We start from the raw sequence: 25901 nt of genomic DNA on the forward strand, positions 1-25901 counted from the left end.
ATGTTCTACTTCTACTTAAGTGAGTCTCAGGCTTGTGGTGCTGTAAATCCATTGTCACGGATCCCTTCCACCTCAGAGCAATGTTATAGGACAGAGTAGAACTGCCCCATGGGGTTTCCAAGACCAGACCCAAGCAGACTGCCACAGTTTTTTCTCTGCAAAGTGGCTGTTAAATTAGAATTGCCAAGCCCTTCATTAGCAGCTGAATGCTTAATGCCTGCCAGCAGGACTCCTCCTCCAGGCAGCTGTAAAGCCCAAACCAAACCCAGTGCCATCAAATCCAACTTCTAGTGACTCTATACAGGGTTTCCTGACTGTGTGTCTTTACAGGAGCAGACAGCTTCTTCTTTCTCCTGCAGATCAGCTGATGGGTTCAACTGTTGACAATGTGGTTAGCAGTCCAATGTTTATCCTTCCATTTTGGATCCAGAGCAATGTTTTGATTTTATTGAAGGCATGGTTCCAATACATGTTTCCAACATTATTTGTTTTTAGATCCATCAGTGATAGTAATGTGCCTTCACATTCTGGAAACTCCACTTTGGGTTGTTGTTGTTAAGTGCCGTCTAGTCGGTTCTGACTCATAGCAACCCTGTATAGGTTTTCTGATGAGTGGTTGGTGAGTGTGAACTGCCAACTTGTCGTTTTAAATCAGCCTTATGGTCCAATGCTTATCCTATGGCTCCACGCTAGGACTCCCCACTTGTGAGTAGTGCAGCCATTTCAGATCCAGAGGAGGTATTTCTTCTAATATGTGTTTTAGATTCCTGGTGTGGCACTGTAGGTTATTGCACTGGGCTGCAAAGTTGTTTTCATAAGCAAGGTCTGTGATTCAAGCTCACCAGCTCCTTCTCAGAAATTCTATACATGTTCGCTATGGGTCAGAACTGACTCAATGGCACTTAGCAACAACAACAACAATATGTATTATGGAATTTAATGAATGGATATGAAGTAATTGAAGAGCAGTACAAGAAGGGCTCCATAGTAGCTAAGTACAAAAGACAATTAAAAACATTGCATAATGTGTCATCTCAGCTGACCTGACTGGTGAAATTGCCAGGTAATTGTGCCTTACTGTTGAGTTCCTCTGGCACAGCAAGGGTGAAATGGGACTGGTTTTACTGAGGTTATGGTACACACTAAGAATATTTTATGGAAACTTGTTTGGCAAGAAACTATTTTCTACTCAGGTGACTTTATAAAGGTTTCTGGTTACTACTAAGCAAGCTAACTAACAAAGGAGACTTTACATTTAGGCATCCTTTTAATTTTATGACTTCATTTTCAGAAGTGCTCAGGTTAGAAAAGACAAATAGGATTTATCTCTAGGGGTAGCTCTAGTCAACTGGTTATGCTTGTCTGGAAGGCAATGACAAAACTGATTCGGAGGCAAGTGTTTCCAGCAAAGAGGCTCATGAGAGTTAGCTTTGACTGTTACGGAAGAGAGAGCAACTGAAGAGTTGTAGCAAAAGTGCCTTGTAATTTCCATGCCTAGTATAGGTCATAATTACTACAGTCAAGTTTTAAAGGGGTAATGGTATTCATTCACATGCGTAGAAACATTTCTAATGGTACAGTATACCCAACTCTGTCTAACTCATGCACATCCTCAAAGTAAAATATTTTAATTGTTAAGTTAGATTTTTCTTCTAGTAAATGGATAGTTTGCAAATAACCAATTGAGCCTATTAAGTCACTGTTTAGTAAGAAATTAATTAAGTTTAAGTAGCCTCTCTTCATACTAATGCAGATATAGCTTAAATATCTTTGGAGTAAATATTTTTTAGGTGTTGGTTTAATTTTTAATCATACTCACAAGGACTCTTTGGGCTTCAGAAAAGTTTCAACTATAGAATTACCATGCTCTTTCCTGGGATCAATTAACTGGGCAGATTCTTTGCTTTCAATTTGAAGCTTACCAGTTCCTGCATTTTAACTAAAGTTTCGTTTTTCTCTCAACAGTTGGAAGCATATCTTCTTGCACAACAGAAACCAAGTAGGAACCTGAGGCTTACTGAGCTGAGCAGACCTTGGTGCCAGTTCCCAAATATTGATATGCAGAAAATCCAGAAAAGAGCAGTTTCATTCTTCTCTCTTTCATAAATTATGAAAGGAAGTAAGCGAAGTGTGCCAGATTGTTACTCAACTCTAGTATTTAATCAAGCATTACTGGAGCACTTCTGAAACTCTCCAGCTTCTAAGTGGAGAATAAAGATGAAGCATGCACAGGATAAAAGTACTTAATCTAGAAAGCTCCCCAGACTACCCTGGATCACATGGTCAGAGGTACTTCTGAAATTCCTGAAATTCAACTAGAAAACTGATCTGGTGATTATTTCTAATAATAACTCTTCACAGCCTTCTCAAAGACCCCATTATTCATTGTGTCAAGGGTGAGGTTTAGAAAACCCTTTTCATCACATTGCAGGCAGGATCCCTCACTCATATTCACTACAATTTCTCTGCCTTTTTCTAAGTACCTGAATAAGGCGACAACTATAAGAAAGGAAAGATTTGTTTACATGTCAGGAGAACAGCTCCGGGCATAGAGAGCAACAACAGGTGAGACATGACTCACTTAAGTTTTTTCACTTGCATAGGGTTCGGAACCCAGAACGTCAGGAATTGCTGATACAAAAAGAGGAGTTTAACAAAGACTTTCTCCTTTTTTCTTTTTTCTTTTTTTTTAAACTTATGGTTTCACTTCAGACAATCAGGCAAGAGATCTATGTCCCCTGTTTCACCACCACGGAAGACAATGAGCCTGCCTCAAAGTCACAAGGACCAACCTATAAAAGCCAGAGGGTTGGGCTTTTCTTTTTTTTCCAAAGGACTCAATGAGGCGATATCCTAATGCTGACAGCTGAGAAGCAGGTCAGTCAGGTTCTTAGGTGCTCCATTGTACAAGCATGATACAGCCAGCCCCGCCTAATTTTGTTTCTCCGGCACCTTCCTGCTCCGTGTGGCACTGTCACATCGAACTCATCTGTTTTCTCTAAAGCTCAGCAGAGTCATTTTGACCAGGACAGCTGTGATCAACTGATATTTCAGTTCTGGTGTAAATCCGGCCTAGACCTGAAGGTAAGGTTGACTGTGCTGGACTGCTTTGATCTTGTTTCTCTCATTTATTAAGCTGCAACTTTTGACAGAACTGTCTGGCAAGTAGCTACGGAGAAGAGAGATCATTGTATAGCCAGGTAGTTGTTTCATTAAGTAATTACCCTTAAAATGATAATTTGCACTTTTAGTTGCACAAAGTTTAAGAATTACTGCTGGATTTGGTAGATGAGGAAGCCACTTGAGGAGTTCAATGAAATTCTTATTTAAAATGTATGTGACTACAGAGATATAATTTCCTTAAGGTGTAGCTTAGTAAATGCTTCAAATATTTAAAGCAGAAACGGGGACATGAATATAAATTGTCTAAATACTTCGATTTAAAGTTATTCATTTTTTTAAAATGCTTTCTTTAAATAGGATACTATGATCATTTTAGAAAAATATCTTGCAAGGAATTACAAGCTTCTACGTATCCTGGTATTCTGGACTGCTAATCAAAAAGTTGGCAGTTCAAACCCATCAGTTGATCCTTGGGAACCTTACACAGAGTTGGTATGAATCCGAACTAACTTGTTGGCATGTAACAATGACAACATGCCTTTTGCAGACTTTTTTAAAGTGGGCAACAGGTACATATGTTTTATTTACTTTGATATGAGCACATCTCTAGCACTATAGAGTTATGGAAATCTATAAGGCTAAATTAGTTACTATCAAAGGCATCAATGGAATGAAGATGTGGATAAATGTTCTGAAAAATATTTTTGACCTGTGGCTATGTAAGATGCCCTTTATTAAAGAGATGTTAATGTCCCATTTACCCACTTTCTATAGCATTTGATCCATAGAAACGGATCCTATAATGGGATGAATTGTTGTTCAGTGCCATGGAGTTGGCGCCGACTCATATCCACTCTATATAAGGTTTCTGAGGAGCGGTGGTAGATTTGAACTCCCAGCCTTGTGGCTATCAGTCCAGTACTTGTCCTACAGCACCACATTCAGGCCTCCATGAAATATGTTGTTGTTGTTAAGTGATGTCAAGTCAGTTCTGACTCATAACAATCCTGGATAGGGTTTCTAAGGAGAAGTTGGTGGGTTTGAACCCACTGACCTTATAGTTAGCAGTTCAATGCTTATCCTACAGTGTTGCTTATCCTGCACTTTGGAATTTGGGTCCTATTTATTTTACAGATATATGTTTCTCCCTAAGCTTGACATTCACCCACCTAATTATTTAAATACAAGTAGTTTTCAGTTTATGAAAGCTGCCTCTCTTGACTATAGATAACTCCTACTTGCCCTTTAATGTTATGTAAATTTGCCCTCACTTTGAAACTGAACCAACACCTACTTGTAACTAATTCATCATAATCACCTTCACTTATTGCATGTGCAGCTTTTATAGCATTGAAAAGTCTTAGAGCCTTTCGTTGCACTAACCAAACACCCATCGCCATTCTGACTCATAGTAACCCTTTCTAGTTTCTAGGACTGTAAATGTTTAAGGGAGTAGACAGCTTTATCTTTGTCGCATGGAGCAGCTGGTGGGTTTGAACTGCTTACCTTTCAGTTAGTAACCTAATGCCTAACATTCAGTTCTACTGGGCCTCCTAAATAAGAACTGTCCACATCTGTTCCAACTTAGCTACAATTTCAATTTAAAGACACACTCTAGAAATGGGTTTAATGAGTATTCCTATATTGGAGCTTATGATCAAATACTCCCAAATCAGCAGGCAGTATGGCCTACCATATATATTGTTGGGAAGGATTATGTGTGGCTCTGTAAGATAATGCACTAGGCCACAAAGTTGGTGGTTCAAACTCACCAGCTACTCCTCAGAAACCCTATACGAGGTCTCTATGAATCAAAACTGACTCAGTGGCACTTAACAACAACAGCACTTACATATCTAAATCTTTTAATAAAAATGTTCACAAACTTTTGCAATTTGTTTTTTGCAAATTGCTGAAGTCATGTTTTCTTTCTCTTTAAAGTTTTCCCTTTTCAGTAAATTATTGTTAAGTGCCTTCAAGTCAGTTCTGACTCATAGAGACCCTGTATAGAGTTTCCAAGGAACCACTGATGAATTTGAATTGCCAACCTTGTAGTTCAAACTGACCTTGTGGTCCAGCTATAAAACCATAGCACCACACCAGGACTCCTTTTAGTAAATTAAAAGAGAAGTAATAGCCCAAGGACAAGCACTGGACAAGGATGGTTTGAACTGCAAGGCTGGTGGCTCAAACTCACCAGCTACTACTTAGAAACCCTATGTAGAGTTGCTCTAGGTTAGAACCAATTTGACAGCACTTAACAAGGATAATGTTCCTAAGGAAAAAACCCACTGGCCGGGTGTGTTTTCTCACCTTCCCAAAGCCTGATCCAAGAGGCATTTTGGAAGCAGAATTTTTTATATTCTCTACTGTTGTGGCTCTTTCCTTTAAGGAGCACTTCATACTGTCCAAGATTAGAAAGGCCATATATATGTGGAGTCCTGGTGTGGTGCTATAGGATAAGCACTGAACAGGAAGGTCAGTTTGAGAAGCAAAATTGGCAGTTCAAATTCACCTATACTGGGTCACTGTGAATTGGAACCAATTCAATGGCACTTAGCAACAACAACAAGTATCTATCTATATCTATATCTATATCTATATTTGTATCTACAGATATAGATATGATAACAGTATCTGGGAGAAAAGTAGTACAATGCCTTTATTTCACTATGGAAACATTTTTATATGATGCCTTTAACTCATGTTTTTACGTAAAGATTCTGATAAGGACTGCATTTAGAATAACTAATATTTCTCTTCTCTTGCTGATTAAGTGATGCAAACCAGGGCATCTCCTTATTTTTATAGCTTGGTATTAAGTGGATATGACTCAGCAAAGTGGCTAAGTAGAATAATGACTTTAGACATTTATTTGGAAGCAAAAGTATATAGAGATTGTAAGTTTGTTTCACTTAACGTCAGGCTTCGGTGCAAGGGAGTAATGTATGTATGTGTTTTGGCCATCAACTCCTGCAGCACACCATACAAAAGTAGTAATGTGAAACCATTATTCATTACCAACACCAAAGGGGGGAAGAAGTGCATTTTGGGTAGATCATTCCTTTTTTAAATGTGAAATTCATTCACTCTTTTTTCTTTTATTTATAATAATTTAATAATTGTATCCATAGAAGTTTCTTCATTTTTTTTTTTTTTTTAGTTTGCAATGATTTTAGTCCTATTCCTGTTTTATCAGTTACCAGTTGTTGTGATTACAGTTTTGTATCATTGTGAACACATGTGTGTCTGAGTAGACCTGTGCTTCACAGAGTTTAAAGTGGCTAAATTTTGGGAAGCAGATTGCCAGATCTTTCTTCCAAGGCATCTTTCAGTGAACTAGAACTCCAAATAGACTAACTGCTTTGCACCATCCATGGACTCAGTGTAAATTGTTTTTTATCCCTATTTTGTTGCTTGTGTTACGTATTGTCCAACTGATTCTGACTTGTATCAACCCTATTTATAACAGAAAAGCACTATCTGTTTCTGCGCCATCCTCACAATTGGAACTATGTTTGAGTCTATTGTTGCTACTTTGTCAATCCATCTCCTTGATGGTCTTCCTCTTTTCTGTGGCCCCTCTTCTTTACCTAGCATGATGCTGGTTCCTCCTAATAATATGTTCAAAGTACATGAGCTGAAGTCTCACTTATCTTTGCTTCTAAAGAGCATTCTGAATGTACTTCTTCCAAGACAGATTTATTCATTCTCTTGGCAGTCCAGAGTATATTTTATAGTCTTCATCAACATTGTGATTCACATGTCTGTTTTTCATTGGTCTTCATTATTCCTTGTCAAGCTTTTGCATGCATATGAGGTAAATTAAAATACCATGGCTTGGATCACATTAATTTTCATGATGATACCTCTTTTACATCCTCAAAATTACCTTCTCTTGATTTTTGGTCCATTTACAATAAGATTTACTTCCAACCTTATGATCAAACCGACTTTATAGTCCAGACCATTAACCTACAGCGCCACATATATACTAAGTATGAATACATATATTCATACAATATGAATATATACACTGTGGAGATGGAGAATGCTCACAAGAAAGAGGAAAGAGTACAGATTTCATGTATCTCCAACTGGGGTACATTTACCACCCCCATTAGACTTTGCTGATTTACAATGTGCTTTGTTCAATTTGGGATGGGGGTCAAACTTTTAACAAAAGTTGACTGATCCTTGCTTCAGCAAAATTCCAGGGCTGAGGTTCATAACAACTCATAGTTTCAATTTCTGGCTATTTCTACTCCTTTGCGATGAAAGAAATCCTATTAAGGGGTATAACCTGGTTCTCTTTGAAGCCAGGAAGCAGAAGCTACATCCCACTGGACTGTAAGAACAAGAACAAATCCTTCACAAAAGACTTACCTGCAGATGTATAGATTTCTGAATAGACTTTAAATAGAATTTACAACATACCTTTCTCTCCCTCTCTTCCTAGTCTCTCCTTTTCCTAGGAGATAAATTATAGTAATAACAGAATGCTTGGTTTGTTTGAGGTATTGATGTCCTAGCTTTTCAAGTTGCAATTATAACCTGAGGTGACGGATAGAAATCCCCTTGGTAGTTCAGTGTTACAAGCAAGTGAAACTGGAGCAACAAGACTCACATTGTTGATTCATGATATGTGGATTCTTCTTATGGGGACAAAATGAAAGTTCAATGCCACTTTCAAAAGTATGTGAAAACTAGAAGAATAGTTAAGTTCACGTTTTCCTCCTCTGGTGATCACATTATTAAGAAGTAAAAACCAGAATGTCTAGTTTTAGGAAAACAACTTAAAATCTCTTAATAATGATAAGGGGTGGAGTGGGGGCCAGGAGAATTCATAAACTGGATAACTGGCAGTAATGAAATACTATAATGTTTGCTATGAAGTTGACATTGTTCACAGGAGAAAGATGTTTCTGGAAAATTGTATTGAAATGTTTTTCAGTCAGGTGAGGTATCAATTTAAAGCACTGGTGGTGGTAGTCTTTCATATTTTGTTAACCTGTAAACTTTGTGGTATCTGTTTAGAAACCACATGAAACAGTTCCTAGGGTTTTCTTAAATTTGGATAAAACAGTATTTAGTGTGTTTGGAAAGGATATGCAAAGGAAATGTTGCTGTTGTTGTTGTGATGTGCCGTGGAGTCACTTCTGACTCATAGTGACCCTGTACAGGGTTTCTGAGGCTGTAAATCTTTCTCCCGCAGAACAGCTGGTAGTTTCGAGCTGCTGAACTTGAGGTTCGCAGCCTGATTCGTCACCACTACGCTACAAATGCAAAGGAAATAATGGTGGGGAAAACTCTAAAGTAGCTGAGCACCAAATTCTATTTTTCTTTGTAAGTTGTGTTACATAGAAGAATAATTACTAGCTTTAATTTAGACATGCCAAAGGTTTCAATCCTAACCATATCTCTAACTTACTAGCAGTGTGACCTTCAGCAAATTATGTACATTCTTTTTGCTTCCGTTAATCATCTGTAAAATGAGACGAATAATATCTGCCACATCATTTTTTTGTTGTTGTTTGCATTAGATGAGAAAATATGTAAAGCATTTGTATAATAAATACACAATAGTAATGTATTTTGTAATTATGTTAACAATTTTTAAGATATAAACCCAGTTTTTTTGATTCCCACAGAAAAATGCATGATACATGAATGAACAGAATTATCACCCTAACAAACATCCATGTAAACATCACCAGGTTAAGAAAACCAATATCATCATTGCCCTACAAGTCCCTTCCTTGTTCCACTCCCAATTAACAGTCTCATTCTTTGCTGCAGTAACCACTTTCTTGACTTTGAACACTGTTGATTTTTATTTTTCTGTTGTTGTTGAGAATATACATAGCACAACATTCACCAATCCAACCATTTTCACACATACATTCAATAGTACTGATTGCATTTTTCAAGCAGTGCAGCCATTTTCACCCTCCTTTACTGAATTGTTCCTCCCCCATTAGCATCAACCCACTGCCCCCTGACATTTCCTATCTTTCAAGTTTGTCAATTTGGTACCATAAAGGTAGTTCTACAAAGAGCATCATTCTCAAGGCAGCCATTTTTACAAGGTAAGATAAACTACTGTGTTTCAAGAAGACTTCAGGGGATATTTCTGGTTTAAGGCTTAAGGTTTTGTTTTGGTTTAAGGTTTATCCCCGGGGCAATTGTTTCAAAGATTCATTCAGCCTCCATAATCAAAGTCTGGAGTCCATGAGAATTTTTAATTCTGTTCTGCATTTTCCCTCTTTGATCACGATTTTTCTATAGAATCTTTGATCAAAATGTTCAGCCACAGTAAAATTGAGCACTATCAAGATACTTCTGGTCTTATGGCAAAGGAAGTTGTTCATGGAGTCAATAGGCATTATTATTATATGCCTGTTTTTGAACTTTCTACATATGGAATCACACAAAATGAGTAACTTCTTAAGTTCTACTTTGTGAGATGCATCCCAGTGTTACTTCTAGCTCTAATTTGTTAGTTTTCAGTATATAAATATTCTACAATACAATCTGTTACTACTGGATCTTCAGGTTGAAAACTTTGAAGATAAAGATTCTATGATTTTCTTGTCTGTCTTTTTTAATAGAATTTTTTAACTTTAAAATGAAAATAAGAGGCCATGGTAAATATTAATTTAGCAATTTGCTAGATCTCAAAAACCTTAGGAATTATCAGGTTTGGTCTGTGTGCTAAAAGCTTTGAAGACTAAGAGTTTATAAAGGAATATTATGGATATATGTAAGTTGTTCCACTGTGAGAAATCAAGCAAGAAAAGAACACTAAAAATCCAGTGCTAATCAGAGAGGGTGTTTAGAGGCATCTCAGAATGAATGAAAAAAATCAGAACAGAAAAATATTGTAAATATTTGTGATACTTTCAAGGAGAGTACTGACTGGAATGCAAGGTTGGTTTGAAACTCGGAAACCCTATACAAGGTTAGTTTTGAGTCTGAACTGATTAGAAAGGACTTAACAAGAGAAGTAGCAACACTTTCGGGGAGAGTTCATAAGAAATAGTAGGTAATACTGGATCTAAATAATACCAGTTCTATCTTCTCTCTTTTCCTTCCTTACTATCAGTCTGTAAGTTCACCTTTGTCTTTCTTTTTTAAAGAATTTTTCAATTCAATGAAAAGCACTTTAAATGTAAACTCAGCACCTAACTAGGTTAGAATTAGTAACTTTGAGTGCTTCCTCTTCTATTTACTGATTGTAGAACTCTGAACAAATCACATGGCCACTCTCAGCCCAAGTTTATCTCAAAATGAAGGTAATACAAGCTACTCTTATGTCTCAATGGATCTTAATAAGAATCAGATGGGATATTTGTGAATTTTGTCAATTGTAAAAGATTACAGAGATTATTTTAATGAAAATAAATGAAGGCTGTTGTTGTTATATGCCATCAAGTCAGTTCTGATTGTATAGGGTATCTGAAGAGCAGCTGATGGATTTGAACTGTTGACCTTGTAGTTTTCAGTCCAGTGCCTATCTCCAGAAGTCCCAATTGGAGGTTAAGTTGTTAAGCTGTTAATAGTCATAGAGTTGGTTCCAACTCATAGTGACCCTGTATAGGGTTTCCAAGGAGCAGCTGGTGAGTATGAACTACTGACTTTGCAGTTCAAATCAACCAACCTTGTGGTCCAGTGCTTTAGAACAGATACAGCATATCAGTTAGTCTTCAAAACAATGCTAAGAAGTCAGTATAATTATTGTGATTATTTTTCATAGGTTTTTGTGACTGGGGTCCTGGTGTGATGATGTTAGAAAAGAACTAGATTGGCTAATCACTCCTCAGAAGTCCTAAACAGACTTGCTGAATCAGAAATAAGCTGATAGCATTTAACACAACATTTGTGACTGAGGCCAGAATTTGATAAAAACTTTTTTCTGTATCACTGTTTTTATCACTTGTGGCATCTTTCTTGTTTACAAGACAGAATGGTATACTTGAATTAATATGACTTCAAACCCCAGCTCTGCTACCATCTAACTGAGTGAATTTTTTCACGACTTTCCTCCCCACCAACCATATTCTTCATATATAAAATAAGGGAGTTGGATTAAATAATTACCTAAAATCTGAACGTTCTCTAATTCTTCCTAATTTAAGATTAAAAAGGATGAAGTGAAAAGTATTATAAAAAGAGGTATGCCAATTTCAAAATCAAATAACTGAACTAGATGCTAAAAAATGTTTTCACATAAAGTTTCTGGATCTCTTTCAAGAACTGATCAAATTAAGGTATAATCATAATCTCAGGTTCATAATGGATATGTTAAATTAATCTTTATAAAGAATCTGATTCCTTAAACAGACTTAAGAAATCAGTCAGTCCTACATGCCCAATATTTACATTAAAAATAACTGAGCAAAGCCATATATCCACGGGATTTCAAAAAGTTTATGAAAAATTAAATTGAAAGATAATGGATATTTTCCCTTGAACTTTGTGAAGCTCCCTTATGTGTATTTACACACAAACACAAACAATACATCTATTGTATTGTTTAGTCTAGAGCTAAATGACTTTCCAGCTTTGCCTGATGAAGTTTTGTATGGTATGGTATATCCTTGGAGTACTGGTGTGTGCTGTAGGATAAGAATTAACTGCAAGGCAGGCAATTAAAGCTCACTGGTACTTTTTGGAAACCCTATTCAGGATTGCTATGAGTTGGAACCGACTTCACAACACACAACAACATGGTATTTCCTTAGAAGGAAGGAATAAATATTATATGGAAAGTAGAATTCAGTAACTTTAGTTTTAATAATTCAAAGAAAACAAGATTTTAGAGGTAAGAATTTGGTATTATCATCTCAACAGTGTCTCTAGATTTTAATAACTTTAAAAATATAGATCCATTTTTAAAACCTTTATAATACTTCAGTTAATAATTCAAACTGCTATTATTTCTTTCAGATTATTTAATAACACCATTAAAGAAGGCTACAATGTTGACCTTAGCCAAAATTCTGTTGATATCAACTTTTTTTAGTCTACTACTACTTGGAAGCTTTGGAAAAGAAAATTCAGAAATAAACACAACAGACAACAACATAGAAGTTCTACAAACGATGAGAAAGAAATCTATTCCTTTGGAAAGTGAAGGGAAATCGGAAAAAGAAAATAGAGAAAATTTAAATATCAACACAAGTATTTCCCCTACTTTAGAGCCATTAAATGAAGAAATACATACAAAGACAACTTTCTCCAGTGACTGGTCAATAGAGAACTCTTCTGGGAGTATAGGACCCACATCTACATTTCCCACCAGTCCGCCATTAGTCATTGGCTTTGTGTCTAAATTGCCTTTGAACTCATCTGTTGGGAATGAACATTCTTTGCCTGCCTTAGTATCTCCCAGTGCTACATCACCTGCTACACCTTCAGAAGAGTTCACTACATCTGTGAATACTTTGACCAATGACACTAGGAATGATCCAATGAACAGCTCTACAACAGTTAACATCCTGTCTCCAGCACCAACCACCAAGTCTGTGACCCCCTTGATAATAGAACCAACTACATGGTTTAGCACCATCAGTGATAGCTGGACTGAGTTTACTTCTTACCAAGAAAAAACAACTGCACAACCCACCCTAAAGTTTACCAATAGTTCAAAACTCTTTCCAAATACTGAAGACCCTGAAGAAGGTAAATATAGACTTAACTTTTTTATTATGTGAAATGATATCTCTAAGTAGACAGCAGATTAAATCTAAGAAATGTGACAAATTTGGAAGAAAAAAAAAAAAGACAATTTAAGAGCACAGATTGTTTTTACTTTGGGGAGTACCAAAATATTCACTGGAAATATCAAAGTGGTTTTAATACTTAAATTAGCATGGACTAGTCACTACTTAGTATAGGGGCAGGATAGGAGAAAATTGGTAAAATGAGTATTGTAGATTGAAGAGATACCAAGGTACAGTTTTGAGATGGTGGGTAAGAATTTTCACTGAATCTTAGATATTCATAAGATATTGGGAATACTCTAAGAACAAAGTCTGTGTGTGTAGCTTTGAAAATGGAATCAAATGACTGAACTTATACATTACTCAACACTACATCGCAATCACAGGACAATAATAGATAGAACTCTGATATTAAAAGATTTACAATAACTTAAAAGGAATCATTCCTTAGGTTTTAATTTAATAGCTACAGAATATCACAAGAATAAAATTGAACCTTGGTTATCACAAGAAAATTATATTATGTACACATTTTTTCTGTTTCCTTTAAGGTTTATATCAATCTATCTTCAAATCAGAAAATGGAAAAGCTCTTTAAGATTTAATGATTCACTGATCATATTTTCTTTTCTTTTCATATCTAAACATAGTTTTGTTTCCCTGAAATGTTTTTTTTTTTTAAATACCCTCTCCACCTTCCCCAAAATTCACTAATCTTTAATATAGTCTAATTTCAGGTTATATTACCAATGTAAAAAGCAAATCATATATACAAATTCCTGTTTGAAAATTGTTGCCGTGGACTAGAACTGTTTTGAATTCTAAAACCTAATCTTTATTAAAGTACCACAACTAGTTTATTTTGTATGTATATATTTTAATGTTATAATATTAATATATACTTTAAATCTTACATAGTCCCATATTCCATAGAAATTTTAAAAAATATTCCTTCATTTGTCTCTCTAAATTCAAGACAGGTAGTCCCAAGGTTATAAATATGATCCATTCCTAAAGTGTCTTTAAGTCAAATTCTTAGAAACATTGAAACAGATGCATCCATCCAATCATTTAGCCTTTAGCACAAGAAAATGCTCTAAGGCTTTTCAATAATTTTAATCTGCATGTGCAGCAAGTGAAGAGGATTGAGATGAAGACTTTGTTGGGAGTAGTTGTTGTTAAGTGCTATTGAGTTGGTTCCAATTCATAGTGATCCTATATAGGGTTTCCAAGAAACAGCTGGTGGATTTGAACTGCTGATCTGTAGCTCAAGTTCAGTGCTAATCTTACAGCATCACACTAGGAGTCTGGGTTTGTTCAGCTGTTTCTAAGTGAGGGCAAATTGTCCTAAGGAGCCCTGGTAGCATAAAGGATTATGCGTTAGACAGCTAACCACAAGATCAGCAGTTCAAATCCATCAGCTGCTTTGTGGGAGAAAGAGGAGTCTTTCTGTTTGCATAGAGATTTACAGCCTTGGAACTCTATCCAGAGTCAATATGAGTTGGAACTGACTCTAGAGAATATCACTGCCACTACTAGCATTACTCTCATTTAAAGACACTCAGAAAACTTTGAATTTTATTTAATAATTCTATTGTGCTCCTATAAGGTTAAATTTTACAAAATCAGGCAGTAAGGTGGAATCAGAAAACCTTAAGACCCCTTGTGATATAAGTAATAAGCAGTGGTAGAAATGAAAAAAAAAAAAATTTAGAAAATGCACTAAATAGTTGGATATTGTTGTTAAGTGCCCTCAAGTCGGTTCCAACTCACAACGATTCTGTGAGGAGCTGGTGAGTATGAACCACAGATCTTGCAGTTTAAACCAACCTGGAGGTCCACTGCATTATCTTGTAGCACCACACAAGGGTTCCATTTTGACATTTGTTGTTGTTCAATGCCATCAAGTTGGTACCGACTCATAGCAACTCTATGCACAGCAGAACGAAAAACTGCCTGATCCTGGGCCAACCTCACTACCATTGCCACGCTATGGTATTGAGTCCATCGATGCTGCCACCTGGCCAATCCATCTCATTGGGGAACTTATTCTTTTTCTCTGACCCTCCACCCTACCAAACATGATCTTCTTCTCCAGCGACTGGTACCTCCTGACAATATGTCTGAAATATGAGACAAAGTTTGGCCATCTTGGCCTCTAAGGAGCACTCTGGCTGCACTTCTCCCATCATGGATCTGTTTGTTCTTTTGGCAGCCCATGGCACTTCCAAAATTCTCCTACACATAACTCAAAAGCATCAATTCTTTTATGGTCTTCCTTATTCACTTTCCAGCTTTTGCATGCATATAAGGTTACTGAAAATACCATGGCTTGGGTCAGGCACGCCTTAGTCCTCAAGCTGACATCTTTGCTCTTCAACACTTTAAAAAGGTCTTGTGCAGCAGATTTACCTAATGCAATACGTTGTTTTGATTTCTTGACTGCTGCTTCCATGAGTGTTGATAGTTGATCCAAGAAGAATGAAGTCCTTGAAAACTTCAATCTTTTCTCCATTGATAAGAATGTTGTTTATTGGTCCAGTGGTGAAGATTTTTGTTTTCTTGACATTGAGATGCAATCCATACCAAAGGCTATGTTCTTTAATCTTCATCAGTAAATGTTTTAAGTCCTTTTCACTTTCAGCAAGCAAGGTTGTATCATCTGCTAATCGCAGGTTGTTAATGAGTCTTCCTCCAATCCTCATGCCACACTTTTCTTCATAGAACCCAGCTTCTCAGATTATTTGCTCAGCATACAGGTTGAATAAGTATAGTGGCATAATACAACCTTGTTGTACAGGTTTCTTAATTTTAAAACATTCAGTGTTCCCATGTTCTGTTCGAACAACTGCCTCTTGGTCCAGGTACAGATTCATCTTGAGCACAATTAAGTGTTCTGGAATACTCATAGTTTGCAGTGTTGTCCATAGATTGTCATGATCCACACAATCAAAAGCCTTTGTGTAGTCAATAAAGCACAGGTAAACATCTTTCTGATATTCTCTGCTTTCAGTCAAGATCCATTGGACATCAGCAATGATATCTCTCATTCCATGGCCTCTTCTGAATCCGACTTGAACCTCTGGAAGTTCTCTGTTAATGTATGCTTGCATTTAGTAAAACTTTACTCACATGAGATATCAAAGAGATTGCCCGATGATTTCCGCATTATGTTGGGTCACCTCTTTTTGGAATGGGCACAAATATGGATCTCTTTCAAGAAATTAGCCAGATAATTGTTTTCCAAATTTCTTGGCAGAGATGAGTGAGTGCCTCCTGTGCTGCCTCACTTTCTTGAAAGATTTAACTTTTTATTCCATCAATTCATGGTGCCTTGTTCTTTGCCAATTCCTTCAATGTAACTTGGACTTCCTCCTTCAGGATCATTGGCTCTTGATCATATGCTACCTCTTGAAATGGTTGAACATTAACCATTTCCTTTTGGTACAGTGACTCTCTGTATTCCTTCCATCTTCTCTTGATTCTTTCTGCATCATTCAATAATTTGCCCAGAGAATCTTTCAATAATGAAAGTCGAGGCTTGAATTTTTTTCTTCAGTTTCCCTCAGCTTGAGAAATGCTGTGCCAGTTCTTCCTTTTTGGTTTTCTGACTCCAGATCTTTGCATATTTTGTTATAATATTTGGTTTTATCTTCTAGAGCTGAGCTTTGAAATTTTCTGTTCAGCTCTTACACTTCTTAATTTCTTCCAATTGCTTTAGCATCTCGATGCTGGAGAGCAAGTTTCAGTTCTAATTTGGACTATAGAATCACAGAAAGTTGAACAAAGACACTGTTTGATACTATTGTTGGTGTTAAGTGCTACTGAGTTGGTCCAACTCATAGTGACCATGCCTAGAGTTTCTAGGCTGTAAATCTTTGCAGGAGCAGAAAGTCCATCTTTCCTCCATGGAGATGCTAGTGCTCTTGAGCCAATGAATCTGTGGTTCTCAGTCCAGTGCTTATCTTACAGAGCTACTACACTCCCTGCCTGATACTATTAGAGATAACAATTTTAGTAAGTTGCATTATTCCTCAGATGTGACTATAGCATCCTGATTTATTAAAATAAAGCTATAATGGTGTAGAAATAATATATAGGAAACTGAACACAACAAAACTAAAGGCCACGTCTGTCTCTTGAGATCAGGGTATAATGACAGTAATTTAATAAAACTAAATAAAATTTATTGATGACTTAGCCTTCAAATAAAATACTCAATAAAGGGGATGATAGAGTGAAATTTTGGACTCCCCTAAACTCACACCTCCATATGTGTTCAGGATGTGCAAGGTGTAGCAAATACCTTACTTTGGTCCATTTGTTGTATTTGGAAATATCCCGTATCAGGATATCCTAAATGAGAATATATTGTTTTTCTTCCCCAGTACTTATTTACAGATAGTAGCTTTTTATAGATACAAGCTCAAAGATCATTTCATCATTAAAGTTCAAGAGAGATTCAGTGTTGAGAAAAGCTTTAATGAGTAAAACGTTTAACATTAAAATTATGACTTAATAGTGTATACATATAGAAATTTAGTACTACTAACACTCTGGTGTGGTGCTGTGGATCAGCATTGGACAGTGAACCTTAGGTTGGCAGTTCAAACCACCAGCTGCTCCTTGGACATTCTATACAGGGTCGTCATGAGTTGGAACCAACTCAAGGGCACTTAACAAGTTAATTGGTGATGAGATAGGTATAAGATAATGATTTATGAGTATTTCAAGATAATTAAAATGATAAGTAAAGTTTTATCAGGAAGTATATTTTGTGAATCCTGTATACTCAGTACTTTATAATGCACATACAAATATTATCTAGTTTTAAAAAACACTGTTACTCATGCTTTGGTATATGAAAAATCTAGATTTTTAATTTTAATATATCTCATCTGTAAATTCATGTTTTGCCTTTTTGTTTGTGTTTTAGAGAACAGAAGCACAGGAGTAGTGTTTGGGGCCATCTTAGGGGCTATTCTGGGTGCTTCCTTGCTTAGTCTTGTTGGTTACTTGTTGTGTGGGAGAAGGAAAACGGACTCATTTTCCCATCGGCGACTTTACGATGACAGAAATGAACCAGGTAAAACAACTTTCTGGACTTTACCTGAACTTCACCTGGTTTAATTAAGTGAGGATACTAATGTTTGTTGCATTGCTTAAAAGGGACTCAGGGATCCATATAACAAAACCAAAGATTTATGGAGATACACTCTGTTTCTCAAAGAACAAAACCCAAATAGTTATGGACCCTGAGTAGAATTTAAAACCATTTGAAACTGTTGGCTTATTATATCAAGATTTGTTTTAAATAGTAATCCCTGACTCTAAAACATATCTATAAAGTTGGAAGATAACAGTACCATATTAAAGAATAAAACTGGTCAGTTTTGTTAAATGATTGAAAAGTTGTTCTTTGCCATCATTGCAGCTCTTAGTAATAATTTAAATAATGATTTTTTCTCCCTTGTGGTTTTTCACAAGTTTACACACAAATCATGTCATTTTCGTTAGGTACTCTCCAGTAGGTTCATACTCAGAGGATTTCAGAGGCTGTAAATTTTTATGGGAGCAGAAAGCCTCATGTGCTTTCCAGGAGCAGAAAGTGGAGAGGATGATGGGTTTGAATGCCAACCTTTCTGTTAGCAGTCCAGTGCTTATCATACAGCACCACCAGGGCTCCTTACACAAAAACTAAGTTCCAGTCAGTTCTAATTCACAGTGCCCCTGTATAGGGTTTTCAAGGAGCAACTGATGGGTTTGAACCACTTACCTTGTAGCTAACATTCCAGTAATTCCAGTATTTAGCTTGTACTGTCATACTTCTATTAATCATCCTATTTAATCTTTATAATAATAAAAAAAATCTGTAGGGTTGAATTTTCCACTCAGCTATTGGGAAAAGATATCAACCATAATATTTATAAATGAGAAATGCATCTTCCAAAAATAAAGTTTGATTTTTAATATAATTATATTAGTCAGAACAGAAATTAAATAACTTCAGATGCTGGATTCATTTCCTGTTTGTTCTTCAGAAAAACAAAACAAAATTGTTTTCACATTTGTACAAAAGACTGTTGCCACCATATCTAATAGCTGAATATCTCTTTGGGTCCCACTGGTGATAAGTCTTACTAATTTTTTTTTATAAGTTCACACCATGAATGATATATAATTCCTTTTCAGAACCAAGTCCATTAATTGTAAATTGAACTGAATTCTGCTTATAGGCTTCTAGTAAATACAAATCAATAAAAAGTGACATTCTTCCCAATTAAAGGATACAATTTCTAATGACAGTGATTCTCAAACTTTTTTTAAAAAAATCTCAGAATCTTGTCTTTCCCTCTAGCCTTACGCAAAAGCTAAGCTAACTGAATAACTAAATTGCTAATAGTGCTCCAAGATGCTCAGGGTTATTTTCCTTTGTAAATCAATTAAAGTTCATTAAGAGTATATTTGATTATTTTCTTTTAAATAGGAAAACAAAAACAAAAATGGCCCCTGTATCATTAAGAAAATCTCAAGTAAATGACAACTGGGATTTATCAGAACACATAAGCTTTAACAAATTCCTCTTTTCCACTTCTATCTTAAACAGTTCAACTATATAGATGCTGAGACAGTTGGTATAATGACACTGATTTTAAAATTCTCCTTACTTAAAAAGATGTTTTTATAGTCTAAGTTAAAAATTATGAACATGCTGACAGGTTTCTGAAACTAAGATTCAAATGTCAACAATGCACATAACCATACCTCTATATACATAGTGCTGATGACATTTCTCTACTTAATCTGTTGTTCAACCTTAATGAAATTTGGGAAGTAAAACTGTTCTTTTAGACTCTGGAAGATATGTAGCTTGAAAAAATACTATTATTTAAAACTTCATAATCAATATCTAAAAAAAATCCTTACAAAAAGTATACCTACTATATCATCTAGTACAAACTCCTAGATTCAGTAAGATGCTTGAATCTACGTCTTTCAGACCACTACTATAAAACAATTTTGTTTTGTTACTTTTTCAGTTCTTCGATTAGACAATGCACCAGAACCCTATGATGTGAGTTTTGGGAATTCTAGTTACTACAACCCTACTGTGACTGATTCGTCTATGCCAGGAAGCCAAGAACAGGCACACGATGGCATTCCTATGGATGACATACCTCCACTTCGTACCTCAGTATAAAACTAATGGAAAAAAGGCATCAGACAACAAGTGTTCACCTACATCCATGCCTTCTCACAGATTCATCTACCAAAAGATGATACAAGATCACTGTCATGTGGATTATGCTAAAGAGAACAAGGAAAGCATGAGACTAGTAGCAGAAGCACACACAAAGAGTGAATCACCATAGGTTTCATTTCTTACAATTTTTGGCTGTTCTAAAATATTTATGAAACAAACCAAACCCAATGCCATTAAGTTGGTTCTAACTCCTTGAGTCCCTGCATAGGATTTCAGAGACTATAAATCTTTATAGGAGCAGACAGTCTCATCTTTCTCCCAATTAGCAGCCGGTAGGTTTGAACTACTGACCTTACAGTTTGTAATACAACACCACCAGAGGTTCCAAAACACCCATTTGCTAAGTGCCGTGGAGTCGGTTCCGACTCATAGCGACCATGCACGGGGTTTCCAAGGCTGTAAATCTTTACGGGAGCAGAAAGCCTCATCTTTCTCCCTCAGAACCGCTGGTAGTTTCAAACTGCTGACCTTGCGGTTTGCAGCCCGATTCGTAACCACTACGCTACCAGAACTCCTTAACTAAACTTAATTTGGATTTTGATCTATAATTTCCTAGTAGGACATGTATATGCAATAAGGTAACATGAGATCATTCTGCTATGAATTCCCTGTAATAAAAATTCTTCAATAACAGCAGGGAATCTTTTTTTATTACTTTTTAAAAACGGAAACCAAAGGTTGATTTTTCGCTATTCTCTGTATTATAGTACTGCCATATTTCAAGACTGACATTCTTTTGACTGGAAATTGTGAGGATGGTTCTTGAATTTTTGACTTACAATACTATAGATGTTATAGAACAGAGTTCTTATTACTGGTAAATTAAGTCTCAGGAATGGAGAGACCTGAATTTCAGTACACTGATTTTTCTGCATCAGCATGATTATTCCTTGGAGTTATCAGATTGACCATGATTTTGCATTCAACTGGGCCATGGTAGGGAAACTACTAACTGTGAAAGTAATAGTTTCTCTTAGACTTCAGTGGGTAATGAATTCAAATCTGGTTGTATATATTTTACGTTTCAACTGAATGCCTTAAGAAAATCAATGAGAAACATGGAGAAAAAGTCAGACAAAGTATATACCTGCACATAACTTAACACACTTTTAAGATGTTAGATAGAATCAAGATTTATTATATGTTAGATATTATTGTTCAATCATATAGAGTAGATTCTGGATATCTAAAAGTATGTAGTCAAAAAAAAAAAAAAAAATGGAAACAGATCCAACCAACCAAAGTTTCCCAGCATCATCTGCACCAGCAATAATATAAGAAGGTTAATTTGGATTCTAGTATGCTTCTGTTTTCGGAGTCCTGGTGTGGCGCTGTGGGTTAATGCGCCAGAATGCAAAGTCATTTGAACTGCGAGGTCAGCGGTTCAAGCTCACCAGGTTCTTCTTGGAAACCCTATACAGGGTTGCTAAGGGTCGGAATCGACTCGACAGCACTTAACAACAACAACAATGCTTCTGTTTGTCTTTAATTACTACTTGCTTTGGGCAGGAAAATATGCTCCTTAGTTTAGATAGGTATAGGCTTTAGGAAAGACAGTGTTTGATCAAGAGAAAAATTCTCACAGAAGCAATCATGATAAATGAGAAAGCACCAAGCTAGAAACTTTATTATTGAATTGACAAATGTGCTTATGTGTGAGAGCGTGTGAGAGAGAAGACTAAATACAGCAATAACCTCAGGAAGTAGAAACTAGAAAGTAATAAAAGAATATACTTACCCCATATGGCCATAAAAATAGCAAAGAAGACTGTCCCTCCATTATCAAACAAATATGTCACCTTAATGAAAAACAAAAAGGTTAGTCTAATATAAAAGTTCAATAACATTTAGGCGCTATGATTTTTTCCCAATGGAAATACAGTATTTAATAGTTTGTAGATATAAAATATTTTCATGAGTTCTTGTGATATTTTCTCATGGGAAGAGGTGATGGAACAGTGTTCTGTCTCTTTTCTTCTCAACTCCCTCTGGTTTTCTTTGTACCTCACTTCTCTAAAGTGGTTTTAGAAACTTCTGGAAGTATTTCTGGGCCACAGATAGTCAAACTATAATGTGAGGTGGTATGAGGCTCACTTTGCTGGTGAAGCATACCTACTTCATGCTCTATAAGCAACATCTCCAGGTGTAAATAATGTTTCAAAATGCTGTCAGTCACTGCTTCTAATGAAAGATATTAAAATGCTATCCCAAAGGTTGAGTCTTCAATACTTTCCCTATTATACTACTGCCGTAGTTCAAGACTGGTATTCTTTGACTGGACATTGGAAGGACCGCTCTCATACATCTTTCAGAATGTGCCATGGGTGTAATAGTGGCTACAAAAAGTAATGAGTCCCACCGTAAGTTGTTCTATGTTTCATAAATCACTGAGTGTTTGGGATGTAATTCACCTGTATCTGAATTAGATATTACCTGAAATTTGGTAAAGAACAATGTTAACAAATACAATGTTCACAAATAAAATGTTCAGGGTTGCAAAGATTATTTTATTTTAATAAAGTGTCAATTCAATTCACCTTTGCTTCTTTTCATTTTCATGATGCCTTCAGTATGTGTTTAAGTTAGTGATAAAGATTAAACCAATACAATCAAGGACCTAGATGTTTGACAGCAATATAAATATCACAGAAACTATGGAAAGTAGATGCTCTGCTCTTACAGGAAGGAGAGGTTAATTATGGGTTTAAGATTAGTAAAAGTAAATATAAAATATAATGGTGTCTTCCTGACTCAGTGTAAAATCTAGAGGATGTTCAATGGGCACATTAAAACTCATATCTGTATTTTCAGTGTGGGAGTCCTGGTGTAGCGCTGTGGGCTAATGCGCTGGACTGCAAGGTCAGTTTTAACTAGAAGGTTGGTGGTTCAAGCTCACCAGCTGCTCCTTGGAAAACCCATAAAGGTTCACTGAGTCTGAGCCAACTTAATGGCACTTAACATTTTAATTGTAATCTATGAAACATACTGAAAAATAATATATGAAACAATCATGGGATATATTTTTCTGTAAAACAGGAATATTAAAATATCAACATGAAACAGATGTGCTCATTTTAGAAGCTTGTGAGTAGATGCAAGATGCCCTACATAGCTTTAAAACGCTATGACTTTAAGGATTTGTATTTCTAAAAATGTAAGAATTGGTTTTCAGAACAATCATCAATATACACACTGTGTACAGGAAAGAAAAGATCTTAAGTAAATTCTCCTAAAATTACACTGAGCAGGAATCCAGATTTTTTTCTTCCCTAATGAGCTCTGGTAGCGTAGTAGTTACGAGTCGGGCTGCCAACTGCAAGTTCAGCAGTTCGAAACTACTAGCGTTTCCACAGAGAAAGATGAGGGGTTCTGCTCCCATAAAGATTTATGGCCTCAGAAACCCTATGCAGAGTCACTATGAGTCAGAACCGACTCCATGGTACTTAACAACAATGGAGTCCTGAAGTCCTGGTATGGTGCTGTGGGCTAATAGGCAAAACCAGTTTGAACCACAAGGTCGGTGGTTCAAGCTCACCAGCTGCTTCTCAGAAATCCTATACAGGGCCGCTATTGGTTGGAATTGTCTCGATGGCACTATACAACAACAATAACAAATGGAGTCCTGGTGTGGCACTGTGGGTTAATGTGCTGAATTGCAAAGTTGGTTTGAACCTCAATGTTGGCAGTTCAAGCTCATCATCCACTCCCTGGAAACCTTATACAGGGTCTTTTTGGGCCAGAACCAACTCGATGGCACTTAACAACAACAAAAGCAATGCATCCCACAGAGATACCTGAGGTTGCCAAGCAACTGAACAGCTGTTTGTTTTCCTGTATAAACTATCATTGGACTTAGAGGTCACTAAGAGATAGGGACTCTCCCCTGCTCCAGAAAAAGATACACTTTCAGGAAAGTGGCAAGTAAAATGCTACATTTAAAAACAATTGGGTTGTATGGACATGATTTGTTATTCTTCCTTTTTAAAAGCTTTTTTTTTCCTTCCCTCTATCTCAACAAATTTTCAGATTTTCATTGAAACATGATTTTTTTAGAAACACATTGATAGCTAAAGGCATTACATACATGAAATGGAAGATGAAGTCAGAATGAGAATTCAAGGCTTTAGAAGTTTTCCTAAGGTGAAGTATAACAGTAATAAAGCATTGTTTTAGATTTATTAGTCATCTCATGGGAACATATAAGAGAGTCCATGGGAATAGTGAGAGCAATTTTTGTTGTACTGGAGTCCTTGGTGATGCAAACAGTTAACATGTTTAGCTGTGAACTGAAAGGCTGGAGGTTCAAGTCCATCCACGGGTTTTTTGGAAGAAATGTCTAGTGATCTACTTCCAAGAAATCAGTCATTGTAAACCTTGTAAAGTCTCCACGAGTTGGGATGGACTTAACAGAAACTTTTTATTTTTACTGGTGCTTAAAGATTGAGGTGCTACAGATTTTATTTAGGGTTCTCACCAAAGGGTATTGATAAGAAATCACCCTAGGAATAGGACAGAGGACGAAAGAAGAGTCACAAATACCTCAAATGGTCCAAATTAGATTATGGATGACTGTCAAGAAAATGGCAAACCTTCTGTCTCATATATCAAAAACACTTGCTTTTTTTTTTTTTTTTAAAGAAAACGCAAGTTGAAATATGCAAAAAATTTCCCAACCATACCAGACATTTCTAGAAGCAAAAAAAAAAAAAAAAATTTTTTTTTCCTCATAGTCTTAGGGGACACCATGGTCAGTTGGAATAACATAGTCCACAAAGAAAATGTTTTCCATCCTACTTTGAAGCATATCAACTATGATCTTAAAAGTTCATAAGCAGCCATTCAAGTGAGGAGGAAAGGTAATGAAATTGAAAATGCTTGGAATCAATTCGTCCAGTGAACCAGAACATCTGTCTTCACGATCTCAGACCGCTATCAATTTCTCTAAAAGGGAACATATTAGAAGGTACCAGATAGAGTGGGAGGCAATGCGGGATAAAACTCAAAATAATAATAATAATAATAATAAAACTAGAGTTACTGGTCAGAAAGAGAGTGATGGTGGTGGTGGTGGTGGTGATGTGCCGTGGAGTCAGTTCCAACTCACAGCGACCCTATTATAAGGTTTCCAAGGCTATAAATCTTTACAGGAGCAGAAAGCCACATCTTTGTCCCGCAAAAGCACTGGTAGTTTCAAACTGCTTCCTTTGAGATAAGCAGCCCAACTCATAACCACTACACTACCTACCAGAGCTCCTTCAGAAAGATAGTAGAGGGATCCAAAACGCTGACCCTAGGTCACTCTTCAAGACTGGAACTGAACTCACTCTTGTTATTAAGTGCTGTTGAATTGGTTCTGGCTCAGCTGACCCTGTACAGAGTTTCTGAGGAGCACCTGGTGGGTTTGAACTGCCAGCCTTGCGATTCAAACCAACCTGTGGTCCAGCGCTTATCCTACAGTGTCACACCAGAACTCTGAACTCACCCTTGTTGTTAAGTGCTATTGAGTCAGTTCCAACACATAGCGACCCTGTAGAAGGTTTCCAAGAAGCGGCTGGTGACTTTGAGCTGCTGATGTTGTAGTTCAAACTGACCGGGTGGTCCAGCGCTTATGCTACAGTGCCACATCAGGATTCTGAACTCACTCTAGTGACCCAAGTTTCAGCCAAATGGTAGATATATATATAGAGGGGACAACAACACTGTTAAGGTATGCTCACCATAAAATGGTCAGCATTCAAGATCAAAATGGCAACATGTACCTGAGGACAGAGTTCTGAAGTGTCAAGAAA

The 25901-nt window shown here is 36.4% G+C and overlaps 2 protein-coding genes across 5 annotated transcripts in view; one reads left to right on the plus strand and one right to left on the minus strand.

Moving 5' to 3' along the window:
* Positions 1-25901, minus strand: part of ANO3 (anoctamin 3) — a 427969-nt gene that overhangs the window by 110481 nt on the left and 291587 nt on the right. For all 3 annotated transcript variants that reach the window (XM_006872392.1, XM_006872390.1, XM_006872391.1), the window contains one exon: positions 21851-21911. In XM_006872392.1, the coding sequence (XP_006872454.1) occupies positions 21851-21911 (61 nt within the window). The remainder of the gene's footprint in view (positions 1-21850; positions 21912-25901) is intronic.
* MUC15 (mucin 15, cell surface associated) lies at positions 12093-20049 on the plus strand. 2 transcript variants are annotated; one of them, XM_006872388.1, is made up of 3 exons: positions 12093-12807; positions 17785-17934; positions 19889-20049. In XM_006872388.1, the coding sequence occupies exons 1-3, from the start codon at positions 12105-12107 to the stop codon at positions 20047-20049; spliced, it is 1014 nt and encodes a 337-aa protein (XP_006872450.1). In that variant the 5' UTR covers positions 12093-12104. The 2 variants fall into 2 exon arrangements, with proteins under 2 accessions (XP_006872450.1, XP_006872451.1); XM_006872389.1 differs by lacking the exon at positions 17785-17934.

Source organism: Chrysochloris asiatica, unplaced genomic scaffold, assembly GCF_000296735.1.
Source record: "Chrysochloris asiatica unplaced genomic scaffold, ChrAsi1.0 scaffold00196, whole genome shotgun sequence".
Classification (NCBI taxonomy): Eukaryota; Metazoa; Chordata; class Mammalia; order Afrosoricida; family Chrysochloridae; genus Chrysochloris; species Chrysochloris asiatica.

What these genes read in the sequence shown, in the direction of transcription:
- MUC15 (XM_006872388.1), top strand. Translation starts at nt 12,105, where the DNA reads ATGTTGACCTTAGCCAAAATTCTGTTGATATCAACTTTTTTTAGTCTA. An exon ending in TACTGAAGACCCTGAAGAAG is followed by an intron (nt 12,808 to 17,784) that starts GTAAATATAGAC and finishes TTTGTGTTTTAG; the next exon opens with AGAACAGAAGCACAGGAGTA. An exon ending in CGATGACAGAAATGAACCAG is followed by an intron (nt 17,935 to 19,888) that starts GTAAAACAACTT and finishes TTACTTTTTCAG; the next exon opens with TTCTTCGATTAGACAATGCA.